General features: G+C 36.2%; 1 protein-coding gene across 1 annotated transcript in view; it reads right to left on the bottom strand.

The window, feature by feature from the left end:
* The window catches only part of GLIS3 (GLIS family zinc finger 3), a 134,625-nt gene that overhangs the window by 106,220 nt on the left and 11,314 nt on the right, over positions 1-17,091 (bottom strand). Inside the window, exon 2 of the mRNA XM_053466174.1 lies at positions 14,917-15,379. Coding sequence (XP_053322149.1) covers positions 14,917-15,283 — 367 coding nt within the window. The 5' untranslated portion in view covers positions 15,284-15,379. The remainder of the gene's footprint in view (positions 1-14,916; positions 15,380-17,091) is intronic.

The following is a 17,091-nucleotide window of genomic DNA, read 5'->3' as shown; positions in this document are numbered from 1 at the left end:
TCAATGTTGGTCCAAGTGTACCCAAAGGAAGGTGTACAATTCCTCCTTACCTATAGTAAGTATCTACTTGCATCACACACAGGTTTAATGTCAACTTTTAAAATGAGTCAAGTAGATAAGAGACAGGGTTAATATTTGACCATAGACTCTTGCCTCTCATGGCACCCTCCAAAAATGTAAATTATGAACAACTTCTTGCCTTGTATAAACAACAGTAATATTTATATAGACATTAAAAAAAATCCCATGTCCCCTAAACCACAACCAAAACACAGCTGTAACACACTGATGTAATCTTTTTGAGGATTCTTCAAATTTCATCTTATTCTGTCTGCAAAAGCACTGAACCCTAGTTACAATTACAATCCAATAATGCCATGTACTTGTTGTTTCTCGCTTTTTTTGCAGAGTCACGGGGAAACTAGTCATGGGAAAACCATACAAATATTTGAAAACTGCATTGTTCATGAAGTTTTACACTTATCACAAAGAGTAAGGCATTTCTCTTTTGAGTTTTCTCTTTTCATTAGTTCAAGGCATGCTAATTAATTGGAATTTTCTAGTGTCTTTTTAGTTTCCAGGAATAAAAAAGAGCCTGCATGTGTCATCCAGAAAGTAATACAAAGCCATGGAGAATAAGCGATGGGATTAAGAGTACTACATATGAACTAGGCTCTTTAAAGGGATTTATTTTAGCTGCTGACCATAGTCCCAATCCCAGCCAAATCCAAACTATATGTCAGAGGAGAACAACTACAGTCCTCAAGGACTGCAGGCCAGACATTCTGTGTACCCTTGTGGTTTTTTAAATGAATTGTTAATTTAAAGACCTGTGCTCAAGTGTTTTCTGCTTACAGATATATCAACTGAATCCACAAATGGATTTACCTTGCTGATATTTGCATTTTCAAATAGTGGCAAAACCTATGCCTTCAATTAGGGTTAAGGTCACGCAGAAATACACACATATGCATAAAACAATTTTAAGGGTAAACAATAGTTAATTTGTCTTTCATACTTAACTTAGCCAATACGACCTACCCACATGGAACATTTTAGGGATATTTGGAGAAGAATAGGTGTAAGATAACCTGAGATGAGTAACAATTAGTAAGGAAGGCTTGAATTCCTTGTACTGTTCCTCAAACGGTTCGCTGCTAAGGCAACTTTTCAATTTCTACGTATTTTCTGTTTATGAACAATAAAAATTAATCAGGCATAAACATCTGATTGGCAAACATCCAGTCTTCAGAAAAACAGGTTAGTCAAAAAAAAAACCCCTATAACACAAGTATTTAATACTAGCAGTGTATTTCCTATAACTTGCACAAAAAGTCTCTGGCCTAATTAAGATTCTGAATTTTACTCAAGATAACTCATGTCATTATCTTGCCCACCTATGAATCATTCATTCTTTGTCTTTAGGGATAGAGCTATCACCAATACTTAATCGCAATGAAGTCACAAAGTCCTAATTTAAAATCAGGAGGAGAGACTATTATTCTCCAAAATATACTCTAGATATCTAGATGTCCGATTCATGAAGTTCACAGATTGACATTGGCGACAAGTAGGCATTCTAAATATTAGACAAAGTTGCAGAACACATCCAATTTAGTGAACTAAGTTCAGCTAGAAATACTTAAAATCACATATTTTGTCAGAAATGGCTGTCACATCCCTTGCAACACTTCCTGAAATGTTTGGTGCATAGTGACATCATGACAGGTCACATAATAATAATAATAATAATAATAATTATAACAAGTACTGACACAATCAGTCAATGCAGAATGCACACTCTGCCCACTCACTGTTTGTCCTCACAACACACTACAGCTCTAGAACTCACAAGTATGTGTATATAAACAGCAAAAGATGTATATATATATATATATATATATATATATATATAAATATATATTACATTGTGTGCACAAATTATTTTCTTCTTCTAAACTTATCAGCATAATAGATGGATATAGATGGTCCAAGAAAAAATAACATCTTTAGTCAAGATTGATACTTTTTATTTGGCCAACGCTCAAACATTTCTAGACACATATACATTTTCAAGACCCCAACGGGCCATTTTCAGATCCAAAGTGCAAAAAAATCTGCACCTATTAACACCAGTACTGATGTCAGTTAAAGTTACAGAAAACAATATAAACCCATTTATTGCTATAATATAAGTTATGCATAAAAAAACATAATTCTTGCTCTAAGTTTGAAAAGGGGTTTTATTACCATGAACATTCTATTAGTTGGTGTAATGAGATTGTTTTTTCTTCTCATCTTTTTAATTCATAATGAATGCTTCATCAGCTATTATTAGCCAGTGCTGACTTGAAATAATGAATGTGGTCATTTACTCCAAATGAACATATTTTTCAGTAAACATGATAATTACTTCCACAGAAAAATACAGTGTAATATAAGTGTGTTCATAATTTTTGTGACTGCAAAAAAAATGATAAGGCTGGAGTAATTTGAGAAGTGATGAGAAATTTCTGTTCGGTGTAACTTGAGCAGCAATACCACACTGTCCCTGTCCTTATGTCTCATATAACTTCATATTTTATACGTAAAAATCAAAGTCTTCAGTTCTTCGGTGCGCCTGAATCATAGTACATTTTGTACTGAAGGTCCGTTCGTTATGGCTAATACTCAATATGATGTCATGTTATTTCAACAAGTAGTCATGTCAAGAGTCACTCATAAAATGGGGCTTCATTCTCTGTTATGAGGGGTAAGAAAACCTCCTTACTCTTTTGGATCAAGAACTCAAAGCGAAACAAATTTAAGATGTCAATCCCAGATGAGGAGAATGGATCTTTCAGAAAAGTATTTTTAAAAGGTTTTGCTTTATGTAGCTTCAACGCTTTGAGTGCCAGCCTTTGCTGGGCATATTTTTACCCATTTGAGTGTCAGTGCTCGGCAGTACTAAGCTCAACCCTCTGGCAATGACAGGGTTGGTTCACTTTAACTGTGGTAATGTGTCTTGCACTTCATTGTGGAAACTGAGTCACATCAATTTAAGGACAACATGATTAGCATCGTAATTTGGATTAAAAAAAAAATGACTGAAATGCCAAACTAAACAGTAGGCGAGGACACCTAAAATGATCTCTGTTTTGACAGGTGAAAAAAATCTCTCAAGAGTCTTCAAATGATTCTAGAGATGCCTGCAGACATCAAGGTGTGTGTGAAGTTAATATGCAAAAACAAATGTTCATAATACAAATGAAACATTTATAACCATTTATGAATGCAGTGCTTTAAAGTAAAAATGTTATTTTCTCGCTCGATTTGATTTTTAACACAATCCTGATGCCTCCATACAATTCATACTTGAAAGTATAATGTTTGTATAAGTAGAATGCTCTGGACTAAGACACTTCTCTATTTCATGTGTCAGTATTGGTGGTTAGAGGAAAAATGCAATGGGGGTGTCTTTTTCATTCTTCAACTCCTCTACAAAAGTCCATATACTTCATGCTGCAAGAAAAAAATATGATTTAAAAAGATATATATTATTATTAATATATATATATATATATATATATATATATATATAGTGATAACTTCACCTCTTTGCAGGATCTTTTCTGCCAAGGAAAGGCAGGAAACCATAGATAAAATGAATATGCTTTTTCACACAAATAAACCAAAACAGAATTCTAGCTCAGGTAAGACAGCTAGTTCCAAACCACAAAACAACAGATACATAAAACCGAAAATATTGTTTCTTTTAGCTCACAGAACCCCTTTATTCAATGTTGCAGCTTCACAGCCCAGGTAACTTCTGAGCTCTGCTGTTTACAACCGCCATAATAAGGCCTCAGTCCTTAATTAGTTGCTGCAGGTGAGGCTATTGGGTACAGCCCCAAAAACCATGCTGGGACCAAAGTACTTTACTTCCAGCACTCCACTTCCGCCTGCCTCCACCCTTTCTTGGTGTCATCCAGAGTTTTTCAATGCCTGATTTGGATATTTTAACTTAAATACAATTTCAGCAAACTCCAGAATGAAAAATTACAGTAAATAGGCCTGTTCCGCTATAGAATAGGATAATTACTCGGGATGTAAATGTTTCTCTCTGATCATGTCTCTGGTCATTAGGACTGCGGAATGTAAAATTGCCTTCAAGAGGAAAAAAGTATGCTGGTTAAAAAATGCTATTATTGCCTTTCTGCATTATTACACACGATTATGGCAAATAAGAGGATAGCGGCACCTACAGTAACACTTCATTCTATTATGAGAATGAAATAGGGTTTTGACTCTTTAACAAAATGACAACTATTTCTTTTTTCCTTCCTCTTTCTTTTCTTATCAGTCTCTTCTATCTTACTTTTCTTTATTTTCTATCTCCCTCTTTCTTCTTTCATTCCCTCTTTCATTTCTTTCCCTTCCCATTTCTTTCTTCTTTCTTCTGTCTTTCTTTCCTCCATTTCTTTCTCTCTTTTTTCCTCTCTACTCTTTATCCCTAATTTCATCTCAGGGCAGCAGAGGTAGTGAAAAGGGGTGGGTCAGAGCAGAGGGAATGGGAGAGGGCAGAGAGGAACAGAGGGGGCATGTGATAGCAGAGGAGAGCTGGGGGGGAGAGCAGAGCACATGGCATGGGAGGAGCGTGTCAAAACACTTCTCATGAGAATACACATGCTGTGAATTCACAGAATGACAATTCCCACTGTGACAAGGCTATGCAGAGACACAGTGAGTCTATTCTCTCTCATTTCAGAATGGTTACACAACATTTCTGAAAAAGAAAACCAATTTCAAATATTCTTACGCTGAGACAATAAAACATTCTAAAATATTCCTGTTGAAAATTATGGTGGCTTATGCAGAAAAATCAACAAACACACATGGATATGCTTTGATGGCTGATAGAACATTTTCCATGCGTCATGTGTACTTTGAGTCTCAAGCCAAAATCTTACTGAAGATGCTTAGTCCTAGTGAACATGGATCATTACATAGGCTTTCCCTGTACTTTATCTTAAATTCAACACGTATAATCAGATGGTGCTTTCCAAACAATTGTGTGCGATTAAAAACAAATAACTGAAATCACAGCTTTTATGCTGGTTCACTATTTAAGAGAAGATGGTCAAGAGAATGTATTGGTTCATAAAGAAGAATAAGCAAAGAGAATCTGTAATATATCTCCACTTTATCCTCCCTGATTAATGGCAAATATAAGTGAACATATGAGACATCGTGTTCTTAGCACAACTAGAACAGAATGCCTGTTACTGTGAAATGGACTCGAATATGCATTACACAATCGGGACACCAGTGTGCTGAAGCAGTCCTCCCGGCCTTCCCATGTTTCTGTGTTAAAAAAAATCCCAGGACCCTTATTCCTATGCTTCTACTTGTTAAGCCTCAGGACTATTGATAGCCTCCTGTGACATGAGGCATTTTCCCTAATAAGTTATAATTCTTTTGGCATTGTAGAGGGAGTTATCCTGTAACATTTATGGCTAGGGGTTATCTGTTATTCTACTAAATGAAAAAACACATTAACAAAATAACAAAAAGGTAACTTGCTTGTGAACATTTTGCTGTGCTAGACTTCAGTTGGTAAGTGGGTCGCCAGCTGGTGAATACTAATATAAGGTGACAACTGGAAAATAAGGTTGACTCAAGCTCTATGTGTGAGAAGGTCCCTGCATGCAAAGTATCCCTGGGTTCTCCCTCCTCCTTAAGTAAAGCGGCATGTAGAACAATTGGACTTAGCTGAGAAATGACTGTTGGGAACAGATTCTGGGTGTTTACTCATTGACACATTTGCAACAACACATTTCAGTCAAACCTGCACGTGTATTATACATAGTAGAGCAAGCTTTTGTTGACGAGAGACAAATGGGCCTGGCTGCCCAAGTTCATATTTCTCACACACAGCTTAACCACCAAGGTAGCCGCTCCTATTTTCCTCAGGACTCTACAACAATAAGTTTCATCAGTCTGATAATGAACGAGACAATTGACAGACACAAAGTTGTGTGTACTAATCTGTCTTTACAATCTCCAGACACCTGAATTTCATTATACCGGTTTTGTACACCATCATAGAAAAGATTACGGTTCTTTTGTAATATACACAATTAGGGATTTGGATCATCTATAATAGCTGTTGATACATTTATTTGTATCATTTTATCCTCACATTGACATGACACCGGACACAAGCCAATTATTTGTTGCCTTTCTACAGTTTATGAATGCAAAGCCAGCATGCAAGCACTTGCAACTTTAATATCACTGCTTCCCTGTACAGTATTTTGATTTCAAAGTCAACTGGCTGAATAGGATATTATTACCTGCAATACCAAAAGGTCATTAGTTTGCATTTTTAATCAAAAGTGTAATAGTTTCTAAAAAAACCCCAAACTCTTAGTAATCGGGTATAAGGCCACAAAAATACCAAGCATACCAGCAGCCTCCCCCGACTTCAAGGATTTTTTACATCACGCAAATATATCTATGTGAAGGGCCACTATCAGAAATCTTGGGGCCGAGAACTAACCTCAAGTGTTTCCCTAACCTGCTGTGTTTCCCTTATGCTTCTTTTACTGCCCCACTCCAAGCTCATAATGGGCTCACCAGGCCCCAATACCCAGAAAACATCCTCCAGACCCCAGCCTCAACCTGCCACCTCTGCTCTAAAGCCACACATGGGCAGACACGGGTAGCAGGCCATGGGGGCCTACTTCCAGGCACAAGGGCCAATGAGCAATGTATCCTAATGGTGGCCCTGTATGAGTACCCACAACAATAATAACTTACTAGTCATATGATCTAGTCAGAATCTATGTGTATCTGCTTGTATTGCTACCACCATGCCCATTTGTTCATCTAACCCAAATGCAAGCCTTAATCCAATACTGTCAAGATAAGAGTAATGCATGTATTGCCTAGTCATTAAGACATTAAGGGCTCTTTTCAATAATCTCTATAAAATCAAGATCCTTGCTGTAAATGAAGACAAAATGAAGTTAAAATTATACCCATACATAAGCAATTAAACTACAGGGTACAAATACATTTATTAAATAATTTCTCAAATCCACTTGCACATTTAGCAAGAGTATTGTCAGCTGATCCCATGTCTAAAGCACTTTCTGTTCAATTACGTCAAAAAGAAAATGTCCTCTTGATGTTAGCATAGCTCACTGCCACAACAGAAGCTGGTTACAGCCAATATTGTCCAGGCTTTTGGTTGTACAGTTTTTGTGTGAAATATGGGATAAAAAAATAAAATATGTGAATAAATCAGAAGCCATGCCTATGAAAGTGACTGTGAATATGGTGTGGTCACAAATAAGTCTATGTAACACTGCATGTAATACTCTGCGCACCCCACTGAATCTCTTGGAAGTAGAAGTTGTTTCCTTTTTTGTTTTACTGGTTGCGGTCTACAATGTACAGCTGTTATTTAATGTTTAGACACAATGGCAACTGTGCATTTTCAACCACCGTTAACACCAATTAAGGTTTAGAAGCATCATTAAATTGAGCCCCTGATGTAGTTTTTCAAGATCTCTCTGAAGGGATGTGGGTAATTAGAAATAACTACCTAACTAATGGAAGTATTACTTTTACATTATACCTTTTTTTCTTCCAAACCAGTACCCCACTGGAAAACCAGTGCGCATCCCCATCTGGTCACCAAAAAATACTAGATATCCCCAAAAAATAATCAGCTAGTTTACACAGCAACAGCGAAAGCCGGGTAACATTCAACTTCATACGAGGTGCACTATACAAACCGTAAATACATATTGCACAGGCCACATCATAAAACAAAACCTTTCAAAAGGAAGGACCATAAGATGTTAAATAACCAAATAGCGTAACTTATCAAACACAAAGTGTTAAGGGGATATGTTCAGGATCCCTAATTAAAAAAGAAAGAATCCACAGCAGGTTACATAAAATAAGGATGTCGCCCACTGATGTTAATCGTTTGCATTGGGAATCTTTACTACAAGCTTGCATGTATTTATTGAGGGATTTCAAAATATGGGATCATTTTTAAGTAAAAATACGTTATTATTTTTCGATCGTTGGTGATGGTGTGTAATGGTTGATGAGACATCTTTAGCAAAGTCACATGTACTGTATGTCTATTTATTTGTGGTTTTATCTCACCAACTTTTTTTTAAAGGTTGGTTCTAAACCCAATAGCACCCAAGACAAGAATATGATCTGCCCCCTGCCCCCCCCCCCCGATTTTTTAGATTAGCTATATGTATGCAATACACCCATAGCCAGCAGGCATCCTTTAAAGAAGGAAATTGGGGGAGACACAAAGGGATTTACTTTGCCTCTAGTAAAGCAGCCTATGAGCTTCCACTGCCTGGTGACTCCATGATTCAGATGCCCCAGGCAAAACTGTCTGTGACTTTACATTAAGATGAGCCAAAGTCCAAGTGAGCTTCTGCTGCGCAAATAGCTTGGCCGGTCCTGTATAAAGCATATTATTATCAGCGAGATTTCCCAAAAGTCAACTTACTGATTGAACTTCGTATTCTGAAGGGTAAATTTGCAAAGGATATCCATTTACAATACATGGGGTTGCTTTTCACTTTTTTTTATTAGTGCTACAGTACAGTATATCATACATCTATGTATCTATCTACCAGTGACATATCTGTATATCAATGGTTAACGATAAATGAATAAGCTATGAGCTTATATTTTTAGAACATCACTGAATTGAATGGGTTAAGCAGATAATCACTTCTGACAAACGCACATTGTTTATGCTGCTTGGAACACATTTTTGAACAAACCTTATTTACCAATGCTGGTAAAAGTACAATGCATTAATTTGATCAACACCAGTGCTAATTAATGTACCTAATGTACACTTTGCACAGCCAAGACCTTAACCTAATGTAAACATTGTTTTCCACCTTTTTGGCTGCTGTGAATGAAAAAGTGTTGCTGCACTAGCTGGAGCCCAGCCAGGAATGCTTAACAAATTAATTTGTTCTTTCTTTACCAGAGCCATATGTGTAATATTAATCCTTTCAGGACTGGAGGAACGCACCGCGGCCAGCATTACAGTTGACTTTTATTTGTTCTCTGAAATTAAAGAAGTAGAATGAACCCATTCACATCTAGTTCTCGCTTGAAGTGTGAGGATCATACTCAACGATGCATTTACCTTATGTGCTTCCCTAGCCCCGACCTAAGAAGTGCCCCCAGCCGCCCTCTCCTCGTCAGAGTCTGTACTGCCTTTAAAGGTGCCCTGTGACTAAGATACGGAGGGCTCAGATATGACATCATACCTCTGCGCTGTGTGTCATACCATTATTGTGGAAAATGCTATTAATTATACCACACAAATTAGTATGTTTCAGAGCAAAGAACGCTACAATATATCTTTGTACACATACCAAGATATTAATTCTCAATCAGGGCTTCCTAAGTTCCAGTACATGCTACTCTTTGAAAGCATCATGAATACCCCATTAAGTGGTTTTAATGTGGTTTGGTGACCAAATATTGAGGCTTAACATATCTCCTTTTTTTTCCAGACTTTTCCAATAGGCTTAGTAATCATCGATGTGATCTACATCCATCAAAATCAAATTAATAATCATCATTTGATAATTAATAAATTCAATAAAAAGACATCAAACAATTCTTATTATCAGATATTTCTAAAACGAAGAGATTATCAGTCCTTATAATAAATTTGTCACTTTGCGGCCACCTGTCTTTTGCTGAATAATGATTATAGACGGCTGATAGAGATATTTAACCCTTTTCACTAACAACCACACAAGTCGTACATGGTGCCACTTAAAAGTCTCCTCTTCATGATCTAAAAACAGCTGCATTTGTAGAGGCTGCCACCATTCTCCTTGTGTGTTTAACTGGACACGGAAGACTTCAGTTAGAGAGGAACGTAACAGGTTAAAAGTGAGACGAGATGGCAAAGAACAGTCCAAAGAATGCTGCTAATCAGTCAGCTTCTCCAACTAAGAAAAAGTGAAAGTGGAATCCATGGAACAGGTAGTCTTCTACAGCTACTTGATGCCATGGCGACATAAGCAGGAACAAAAGTAAAAAAAAATGCAGAATGCAGTCAGATGATCTTTTGCGTTCACAAACTGAATAACATGCTGAAAAACATGATTGATCACTGCTAACGTGCAAGGATCAGTGATTCTGATGTCACAAGTACCACCACTCTCTTCTCCCATAAACATGTATGTACAACCACATACATTGGACACATTTTCTAATGTACTAGTACTACAAACTTTAATTTGGAATTTATAGGGAAATAATGGAGTATAAATATGTTTTTTGGGAGAGTTATATTTTTACCTTAAACTAGGTATCTATTAATACTTCTCCTGAAAAGGTTAAAGTTCTCTCTAGGTAAAGTGTAAGCTGTTTAAAAGATTTTCCCCTATATGTAACTATAGCAAAACTAGAAAAATGGTCTCTGCCTCCCTGTCCTGGAAAAGTGTCCTGGCCGAAGGGTTAGGTGATTACACAGAACACAGCCTTGCAAAAGTATTACGCTATTATAACACATTTATAAGGTCAAATGGCTTAAAACTGAAAACATCTATCTGCTAGCAATAGACGCAGTACACAAAACATGCTCACTAGTGGCCCACACATTCCACTGTTCTGGAGAGGCCAAGGGTTTTGATTAAAATTTTTATTTAGAAACATTTGATTCGAAAATCTTGGTCAGAGCTTGAAAATATGTGTGATTTTGTTACGCTGTCACTAGGCCTCTAATCACCTGTTGCTTGTGACATGAATCAATAGTGATAAATCATCTACCAAGATGCTGGAGACGTCAAATCGAGGCATCAAGAAACCAAGAAAACAGTACATGTATCACATATAACTTTGTCAGGCTACTCTTTTACAGCTAATCGCTAGCCGTTGAGCACATCTTAGATAGCTTTTTTAAATTATAATCTAGTTTTCATTATATCGATGCGCGGCCCTGTCCACTGCTTGGAAAATATTTGTAAATATACATGTTTCATAGTACCCAAAAAAGAGACATGTTTGTTGGGGTGCGGTTAGAGGAAGGACAAGGGAATAGCCAGTGTCAGGTCTTTACATAATATAAAACTTTCCTGCACCATGCAATCTGTTGAAGCTGAATGCTTGTATATGACATCATATCCAGCGCTCCACTTCAGTAGATTGTGGATTGTTATTGTGCAAAATCCTTTGATGAAGATGGTGCCCAAAAATATATATCGTGCACGAAATGGGATATCAATCTGTTATTTTTCATGAAATCACCCTCTTAGCAGGGATAAATTTCTAGGTATGCATCGGTGATTTTATTATTTAACGAATGCAGTTGTTGCTATTTTGTTTACAATGTTTATGTGTAAATGGCAACCATATACACTAACATTTAAAAGTTTGGGGTCACTTAGAAATGTCCTTGTTTTTGCAAGAAAAGCTAAATTTGACCATTAAAATGAAATGAAATGAATCAGAAATACAGTGTAGACATTGTTAATGTTGTAAATGACTATTGTAGCTGGAAACGGATGATTTTTAATTTAATATCTCTATAGATGTACAGAGGTCATTTATCAGCAACCATCACTCCCGTGTTCCAATGACACATTATATTACTAATCCAAGTTTAAGTTTAATAGGATAATTGATCATTAGAAAACCATTTTGCAATTATGTTAGCACTACTAGAAATGTCCTTGTTTTCCATAAAAACAGCTAACTGAGCCCAAACTTTTGAACGATAGTGTACATCCACATAATACATTTAAATAGATAATCCAGCCAGCTGAGTACCCCCATTAAACTGACATCTCTGTGCTGTTCAGCTATCCAGACCAGTGGAATTATGTAAATCGATAAGTACAGTCCAATTTACTCATAAAATATATATAAAATAATGTCAAAGTCTTCAGATAGGTTTCAGTTAGTATTGCCCTTTAAAAGTTACTGAAGAATCTTCATTTATTTAACAAGTAGAACAAACCTTTACTAGCCAGTTAATAATTGGTACAAATGCCTTGTGGTCATAGAAGCAGAGTTTCCTCATGCTTCAGCAAATGAGGTATCTGGATCACTATGGAAACCAGGCTTTGTTGACAACGAAGGGCCTTTGTCCCCCCGCATAACAGATCAATGATGTCAGGTGTCAAATTATACCTTACGATGCCTGTCACCAAATGCTACAATATGAAAAGAAACACAATTCCATAAAAGTAGAAAACTAGAAATACTCGAAAATACCACATTTGTAGGAATTTATTTACTTTGTTTCAAAAATATAATAAAATGTTAATTACTCCAATCCCTGTGGAAATATTTAGACTTCTTGCATCGCATTTAAATTAATCAAGACTAGGTGAAATTAGGAAACCTAGCATTTAAAGTGTTGTCATTCAAGTAGTAATTTTTCGATAGGCTGGTATTTGGTAGCAATATATTTGTTCGTATTTTTCTACCAATATGATGACAGAAAAATCATAGTAAAAAAAAAAAACAATCACTTTGACCAGAATGTAAAAGTGTTCTTTGTATCTTTAAACATGTTCCTGTTCATAACATGAAAATTATTACTAATCCATTTACTGTTCCTTTAGGGCTTTCTGGAGCGGTATAATATTAAAGCAATATTTTCTTTTCCACGCCTTAAATCCTTCTTTGTAGACCATGAGTTCTCCAAAAAAAAAATTACAGTACAGCAAAAATGTTAGTGTAAAAGAAAAAATACATTCTATTCCAAAACAAGTCACCTAGAAACTGTACCTGTTCCAACAAAAGAAGCGCAAAGAACATTACAAAATATTACAAATTCTGTCAAGGTGTGGAAATGTTCTCATATATTGTACGATACAATGCTGCCACACAACACTTAAAATTGAATATAATGACATTTGATAGCCAAAAGTCTCAGTAAAACAAAGCATGGGTAGAATTTGGTAGAGAGACTTTCAAAAGTCGTGCAAAATCCCCTACTGAACATTATGGTGATTGGTACAACAAATTCCTACCGATTGTAGTAGCCTCAGACTTCACAACAAACATTCTGATGTCCAAGCTGCTACAATAATACCATTGTACTAGGTTTATTTCCCAAAATCAGGAGGGTCCGGTTCACTTTGATGACTGTTTAAGCAATACACACACTGTTGGTGTTCAGTTTTGGGACGGCTGGAATTCCCCATGGCAGCTCATTGTACACATGTGTCACAGTGACATCTCCTTAGTTAGAATTCCACTTGGACAACGTGCCTCCCAGGATACTCTATACTCATGTGTACCGTCATAGAATGTCAAATACTTACACTTAGCTCAGGAATAGTAATCTGGTAAATAATCTAGCGAGTAGGTCATTTTTCCACTCATCATTACCTTACGCACTATTGCAACTGGACAAATCGGGACACTTTACAAAGACAAAGTGTATGAAATATTGATAACTATGTAAGTAACATAGTATGGCATTTAGTGGATTTCTTTTACACAACAACATTTATAAACACGTTTTCTGTTACTTCTGTACACTTTATTGTGACTTTTATGGCTGTAGAACATTGTTTTTGTTATACACTCATACCTTGAGATTCTGAGTACCGAGAAAAGAGGGATATCAAGTCAATAAAGAATATGGGTACCAAAAAGGGACAGTAGGTAGTTTGTTTTATTCAAACTGAACAACATTTTCTCTTCTTAAACATTTGCCCCTCAACTTTAGCTTTTAACGCAAGTATTGCAAAAATCTGAGCTAATGCATATAAAGGCATCCAGTTATCTTGTTTTCTCTACTAACCTCTTAATAAATGTACCTTTTAATCTTCCATATGTAAGTATGACAAAGAAAAAGAACCTATGTGTTCCTTCTATCATAACACGTGAATTAGTTCCATTTGACATTGAAACATCTGCCCTAATCAAAGCATAATTTCAAAACAGCAATTTATTGGGTTAAATGTTCTGTAAAGTGCCAGGTCTCAACTTTACCAGCTTTACCCCTAAAAGAAGTAAAGCTATTCTCAATGAGACAGACGGAATAACATAACATGTACTGTATTTTTCCATTTCTGTCAAATGTGCTTTCGCTTACCACGACCTTGAAGTAAGATAATGGCAAACACCTGGAGGTAATTAGGAAAGCGTAATACATTCGGAATACTCCTAATTACATTTGTGTCACATACATATAATTTAGGGTTTTCTTTAGTAGAATTATCAATGTTTCATCTCCTGGAAATACTTCTGCTTAATTAAGAGTCTATTATGTAACGATAATCTAAAGTGGAAAGTATCGTAAGTCATTACAGAAAAAGTGCTTTGGGGACCCCGTTTTAAATGTAAATAGCTAAACAAATCTCTGTTTTGCAGAGATCTCAAAAATCTCTACTGAAGAAACTACTGTATATTTTGAAGTCTCTTTTTTTTAGGTAATCCAGAACTGAATCAGCCAGTCCAAAAACTAGATATTTCATAAATAAAATATGTTTTTACTTAAGTCAGTAGATAATAAATAAATGCTATTTCACTGATCCTCTGGGAAGAGTAAGAGAAGGATACTGTTTTAATTTAATGTGCAACCGGCCAGTGGCCGTACATTTCATGATAACATCCTCACACAGATCAAAAAAGGGTTTCAAATACATCAGATACAAGTGTTACCTTAATGACTGTTAGATTAGGTTCAAATGAGTTATGTCTACAAATTTTATTTCCAAATTGCTAGAAAATGTGGTAATAAAAAGATAACCCCCATATCAGCAAGTTGGATTCCTCATGGCATAGTAGAATTTGAAATTAGTTGGACATTAAAGAATAGACATTTGTTGTCTGATGAGCAGATAACATTAAGTTATCTATTGTTCAGTTTAGTTGCCACCTCTTTCAAGCACTAACCTTTCAAACAGCTTGCAGGAAAAGAAGGTCCAAATTCATGCTGCTTTGGTTTACACAATGATGATGGTTGCTGAGTTGGGGGCTGTGGAACTTGAAATAAAGGTTTCCCATTTGTAATGACTTGCCTTCTGGGGCTTAATGCTGGTAAGTGAATGGTGTTCTCATTGCTCTGAGGAGCTACACCACCTGCGATGGACATCTTAAGGAAAAAGTTTCCATTAGCTGGACTTGGGGTGGCGCTATTAGAGGATGGACATGGAGTTCCTGCATGTACTCTAATAGGAGGAATCTGTTGGCCACTTATCATTCCAGGTCCTTGCGGAGTGCCAGCTGCCCTGTGGTTCATGTTGCAAGTTCTTCCATTCATTGTTCTAGAAGTAATGATTCACTATTGAGATCTGATCAGCAAGCTCACAATTTCCAAATCAGTCTGCTGATGTCACTGGGTTGTCCATATCCAATTCTAGACAAAAGTAGAAATGTAAAAAAAAGATGATCATTATATCACAAAATATTACCCCCTCCAAATGATTAACACATTTTGTTTAAAAAAGTTATGTGGGAGCTCATTGTTAGCCAATGTATAGACTCTAATAAACCATATGTGTGCTTAGTGCATTGTGGGATATGCACAGGAGCCTACAAAAAAGTATTTTTATCTGTGTTAGTTGACAGTGCCTAAAAGAGTTTGTCTTTGTCAGCTTCCAGTCTGCCAGAATGAAATAACTTCTCTAAATACCAAATCAGTTATTATGTATCATCTTGAAAGATGTTTTTGGTTCTTGCACAAATATTGTGCACCTATGGCCTTACAGGACCAAGTCACACTCATATAGAAGATTGCCAGAGGTGGAGGAATATATACATAAGAGCTTTCATTAAGAAAAGGAATTATAAAATTCTGGAACATGTGCATGTTTTACATGTCTTAGCAACAAGGCCTTGACCTTCTCTTGTCCTGTGTTCTATGTTTGTTCTTCAAAACATAACCAACCTCATCCAGGGCCAGTGAGAGGGCCAGCAATATCTCATTAGTTTCCTGATCTGAGGTTCTCTCTCTCTCTTCTCCTGACTCTCAACCTATACAAGCCTGCATGAGTCGATCAATAACAACAGGGCAGATATTTGTTAACTGGAAATAATAATTATGCAGATCTTTAGTAAAGAAAGCTTAGATACCTATCCTATCACCCAGAGAACATAACAAGTGGAAAAGGGTAACAAAAGACAGAAACACAGACCAAAACTGTACTCATAAGATCCACCTGACATTCTTCACATCTCAAAAAGGGTATTTAATACCAAAAATCACTCTTCCCCTTTTAGTGTTTAAACTAATTACCATTTGTTATCTTTTGCCAGACGGTTGGTTAATCAATACCTAAGTACATGGATTTCAACTGCTTATAATGTGTAGCTTGATTCAAATTCGTTCAATCTGTTCAAATCTTTTCAAGGAGTGGGATTTCAACAATATTCTCAAAAACTTCATTCTAAACACTATGTTGTGTTCACTTTTACATCATTCTACACTTGTTACATTCAAGAAGTTTTGCTATTTGTCAGCAAACATTTTCAGGTGTCTTAACATGAAAGCACTTTTTCAAGAGTCCCCTGCAGACTGAAGAGCAAACAACTAATCTTTCCCTCCCATGTCTTAAAGTGCTTATTTCTTCATTCAGTCAAATACATCTCACTTCTTCTACAATATTAAATAGCATATAATAATTTTTAAAGAATCAGTCTGTTCCGTTTTACAATTTTCCCTGGCCTAGTGTATATTTACGTATGATAGAGCCTTAGCCTGTTAATGCTGAACCTTGCCACTAGGAGAGAATACACGAAGAGCATTTCGAGGCCTTTACATCTTTGGACACCAGGAAAAAGACCCAGCAATTCCGCCAAGAAAAGGAAACGTATAATGTAATAGCTGAAAAGAAAATCTACACTGATCCCAAGAAGAACAAAAAGTGCACGACGGCACTTTGTTGCCATTGTTTATGGCAAATCCTAGTAGGACAAAAAATGATCTTACTGTTATGCTTTCTTCTGAGTCAGGAAATCATTATTTTGGTAAAGTTATAGAATTTCTTTCGCAATAAAAAAAGCCGAAGCTTTTGGGCCAAAATGAAATGTCTTCATAAGAAGTTTTTTTTATTTTGGGAGGTTAGCACT

The sequence above is a fragment of the Spea bombifrons genome, chromosome 1 (assembly GCF_027358695.1).
Source record: "Spea bombifrons isolate aSpeBom1 chromosome 1, aSpeBom1.2.pri, whole genome shotgun sequence".
NCBI classification, from domain to species: Eukaryota; Metazoa; Chordata; class Amphibia; order Anura; family Pelobatidae; genus Spea; species Spea bombifrons.
This window is presented reverse-complemented; position numbering and strand designations above follow the sequence as displayed.